At 44.3% G+C, this 4,776-nt stretch overlaps 1 protein-coding gene across 1 annotated transcript; it reads left to right on the top strand.

Annotated features, from left to right (window-relative positions):
* The first annotated feature begins 1,534 nt into the window (after window positions 1–1,534).
* Window positions 1,535–2,620, top strand: LOC133778870 (uncharacterized). The gene is made up of 2 exons (XM_062218888.1): window positions 1,535–1,954; window positions 2,030–2,620. The coding sequence occupies exons 1-2, from the start codon at window positions 1,535–1,537 to the stop codon at window positions 2,618–2,620; spliced, it is 1,011 nt and encodes a 336-aa protein (XP_062074872.1).
* The last annotated feature ends 2,156 nt before the right edge of the window (window positions 2,621–4,776 follow it).

The raw sequence follows: 4,776 nt of genomic DNA on the forward strand, positions 1-4,776 counted from the left end.
TTGCAAACTTTCATGGAAGATCCGTGGGGAGGTGAGAGGCCAATCGACGATGATTTGCTGGCCCAACTGCTCGAGGATGAGGAGCAACAATCGTTGCTAATCCCAGAGATCCCTTTTTCTTGTATCACCCTAAACAATCCATCGACCCCACCTCAAAACATGGGTCGAGTAAAGTCCAAAGTCCAAAAAAAGAAACAATCCACTCCTCCTTCAAGTCAGCCTGCTCCTCGGGTTGAAATTCCTTCAACCAGTGATCGAGAAGAAAATAACCCTGACCCAGAAATCCAAAACCAAGCCCAACTTTGAAACGTCATTTGACCAGATGTCAAATGGTACGTTGCTCCTCCTAGACAAGTATCAGTTAGGATGATAGCCAACTATATCAGGAAGTACGGGCTTCCAGAGATAACCTTAGTCCAACCCACCTGAGACCAAAGGGAAAACCTGCCTGGAGGCGCCTTCAACGCCTGGTCGAGGTATCATATTGAGGCAGGGGCAACCTTGTCTCTTCATTCTTTCTTCCAAGGAGTGGCCAACTATTTTGAGGTCGCTCCTTTCTAAATTACCCCAAATGGGTATAGAATGCTCTCCGCACTCTATATCCTTTATAGTCATAAGAAGTGGCCTGTTCCTACACCACACGAGGTCAACTACCTGTTCGACCTCAAATCCAACCCCAACCAAGAAAATACGGAGTTCTTTCATCTTTTCCACCAGGAAACGACCTGCACTTTCCTAAGTGATACCACCTTTAAATCCAATGTGGGAAAGTACCATCTAGAGTACTTTTTGACTCCTGACATGGTCGCCAACAACCTAGCCTTCACCCAATGAGGTAACTTCTTCGTTTTCCTGGTCGTTTATTTTCCTTGTATTTTATCCACATTCTTTTTAGAAAATTAGCATATTTCAGGTCCATGGTTGTGTCCGGCTCCTACTCCAGAAATGGAGGTTCGAGCAGCGCTATTGGCCAGTATGACTGACGTAGAGAAGAGCGTCAAAAAGCTGGTCACTGAAGCCAACCTGAGACTGGTCGGGCTTCTAGCACCTCACCAGAATGTGAGGGAGTCAACGGCGGGGAGTGCAACCGGCAAGGAAATTCCCGAGCAGCACCTAGATGTGTCGCAACCTCAAAGGAGGAGACCAACTGGCATGACAATCAGGGAACCTTCCAGCACTCTACGAGTGGGCGTGCCTCCTGCCCCTTTGGGGAAGGGAAAGAAAAAAGCTTCTAAACCCCTCACAACTATCAACGAGTATTTGGATGAGATCGGTACTGATCTTTCGCTCTTAGATAGTTTGCCAATTCCCTGTCACTTATTTGACGGGGATGACAACTTTAAGTACACTCCCAATTTAGATTCAGACTTCTTCATGCCAGAGAGTGAGTGTAACACTAGTAGAGTATATAATGTAGCGACCAATAATGATAGCTCGGGTATTTTACTTGCAATTTCCTTTGTTTCCTTTTCTGACATATCACACTCATTTATTTATACTGTCTAACTGTTCATGTACTTGCCTTCTTGCAGACATGCCATCCGAAGACATGTTCGATTTCTACAGTGCACCTGATGCTCCTGCGAGAAAGAAAAAGGCGAGCAGGAGGCATCGCGGGGAGTGCAGGAAAGATCCTCTGCCTAAGAAGGCCCACATTGAGTACCCTCCAGCGGCTGGTCCTTCAAAAAACACAACATTACCTCCATCTCCCGTCGAGCAGCAAGCCCCGCCTACACCGGTCGGGTCGACCCCTTCCCCATCGGCTCCTGTTGACCAGACTCAGCCAGCTGCCCCTGCTCCAACAGGGGATGACATATCGAGCCACACTCTAAGATCGGCCAAGGACAGGATGACAAGGATCCTGAGGCATGAGCGCAACCGTGAAGCCATGGCTGGGACTGAGTTGATGGAGGTTGACCAGATCCTGAACCATGCCCTAAACGAGCTTGCCATTGTAAGTTGTTTCTTCCTGTTGAGACTCAATCTTTTTATCTATTATAGTCATATTAATCTTTGGTTCTGATTGCAGGCAATGCTGATCGTAACTGCCAACCGACTCCGTTCGGGGGTCATTACCGAGCAATCCAAAGCATCCGAGCAATGGCATGCTGAGGATATTAAGGTCGTTGAAGGGAAATACAAAGAGCAGCTTGAGGTGGCTCAAAAGGCAAACACGGCATTGCTCGAGGAGAAAAATAGCCTGGTTGAGGAGATGGAGCGAAAGCAGGCTGCTTTGAACAAAGTTATTGAGGCCAAGGAGAAATACAAAGATTCCCACCTCAACAATTTTCAAGAGGCCAAAAGACTCGAGGCAGGCCTGATCGAGAGCAGGAAAGAGGCTGACCAGTTGGAGGCTCGCATCAACGAGCTCGAGAAAACCAACGCCAACAATCTTGAGAGGTACAAGGGTGCCACGTCCAAATGCTTTTATGATTTCTGGAAACACAACCAAGGGGCCAAATTCAGCTATCTTTCCGAGTGCATGAGGCAAATAGAAATAGCCCGATGCGTTGCTCGGTTGAAAGAAGAAGAGAGAGCGAAGACCCCAACCTCGCCCGAGATCTCTTTGGCCACTGGTGTTGAGGGTGCGGAGAATGTAGCCGAAGCTGCTGTCGACTAGGAACATCCACAAGATCCTCCTGCTTCATAACTATCTTTTTTTTATATATATATCTTGTATTTCAATTTTGCACTTCAAAAAAATTATATTTATTGCTTCACGGGCAGCATTTACTTTGAATCAGACAATTACATCTGAGCAGTATCTGCTCGCGGTGTAAAAGGTTTCTCTTATCCCAAAAAATGGAGATCGATGACGTGGCAATGGAGGTGTCAAGTGGTAGTACATGGTTCGTAAAAGACACATTAAATAGTCAATAAATACATTGACTCCTCAGAGTTGTGATAAAGTGACCCGGTAGACTGATGAAGAGTTTTGACTGCTTGAGAAGTGTCATGACCGACCAGGCATGACCTTGTCCGACCAGTCACGTGTTTGTCTGCCCAGGAGTGACATTGCTGCCCAGGAGTGACATTGTCCTACCAGCATGCACATGTCCTACCAGCACTGGCATGCTAGAGGAGAGTGCCATGTTAGACGAGAGACATGGCATGCTAGAGGAGAGTGCCATGTTAGACGAGAGACATGGCATGCTAGAGGAGATTGCCATGTTAGACGAGAAACATGGCATGCTAGACTAGAGGACGTGCCATGTTAGAAGAGAGACATGGCATGCTAGACCAGAGAACGTGCCATGTTAGAAGAGAGGGGTGCATGTCCTACCACCATGCGCATGTCCGACCAGCAAATGCATGTCCTACCAGCAAGTGCATGTCCTACCAGCTCTTGCATATGTCCAGCATGCATGTGTCCGACCAGCACTTGCATGAATGGTCAGTAGGAGATATGGGTCGACCAGATAGAGGAGGACTAAGTCAAGATTCCCAGAAACGGCTTGGCACACGTGGGAATCTCTCATTCTTCCCACAAATTTGGTGTTCTGTTAAATTTTGAATATTTTTGTAATTTAAATATAATAAGAATAATAAAATATCCTGATTTTAGGGGATATCAGATGTATGATCCTAAGCCTATAAATACATGGCTTATGAGTTAAGAAGGGGGTTCGACTTCTTCTTTTTAGACTTTTTGGGGAGATTTTGGGTCTGAGTTTTCTAGAGAGAGAAAGTGCTTGTATCTGAAGGAATTCTTGTATTTTTGTAATCTGTACTGAAGAAACTCAGTTGGCTCAGTTCATCTGATCTTGAGTACAAATCTATAATCACAACTCTAAGTGGATTAGGCTATTACCAACATATTGGGGCTGAACCACTATAAAATTGCGCGTGTTATTTACTTTCTTTATTAAACCGTCTGTGTCGTTTGATTTCTCTTGAAGGTTTCATCGTTTCTGACGTTCTCACGTCGTTGGCCAAAAACGCGGTCAACAATTTCCTTAATATTATAATACTTGCTTTTTATTATAACATCTGTCTGCATGACCAAACTTAGCATAATACTTTGGTTTAATTTAACAAAATACAAAATTTTGAAAAATACTCTAAGTACCGTAGCATGCTTTCACTTATTTTGCTCGTGTGTTTACATACCTTTCGATATGCTTTACTTACTGGGTACCTTATATGCCCCCCAAGTGATTGAGGAACTTTAGGTCCTCGGTCACTTGCATTGACTAGGACATGTTCGAACATTACTGCTCGTAGTAAAGAATTTAAACGAAAATATAGCAAAACAATACACGTAATGAGCAAATACTTGTAATAAATACAATAGTTGGCAAGAATGACCGGCTGCGCACAGTCCTTTTTATTTCTCATAATTAAAGGACAAATCGTGTCTGTATGAGTGATCAAAAACATGATCTTAAACTTATAAGCGATCAGTCACAAAAATGACCAACCCTTGTTCATAACTTGTAAAAAGTAAAATTAATACAAGTCAATTCCTTAAGAAGAATTGTTTATTGATAGTACTTGCGCAGGTGTTCTCAATTCCAATAGCAAGGAATGAGATCTCCATTTAAGCGAGCAAGTTTATAAGTTACTGGATGGAGAACTTCTTCGATTTGGTAGGGGCCTTCCCAGTTGGGACCGAGTACTCCAGCAGCTTGGTCGTGGGTGTTTAGGAAAACCCTTCTAAGTACGAGATCTCCGACATTGAATTTCCTTTCACGTACTTTAGAATTGAAATGCTGGGCAACCTTTTGTTTGTAAGCGGCTACTCGGAGTTGGGCTTGCTCATGCTTTTCATCATAG

Source organism: Humulus lupulus, chromosome 5 (genome assembly GCF_963169125.1).
Source record: "Humulus lupulus chromosome 5, drHumLupu1.1, whole genome shotgun sequence".
NCBI classification, from domain to species: Eukaryota; Viridiplantae; Streptophyta; class Magnoliopsida; order Rosales; family Cannabaceae; genus Humulus; species Humulus lupulus.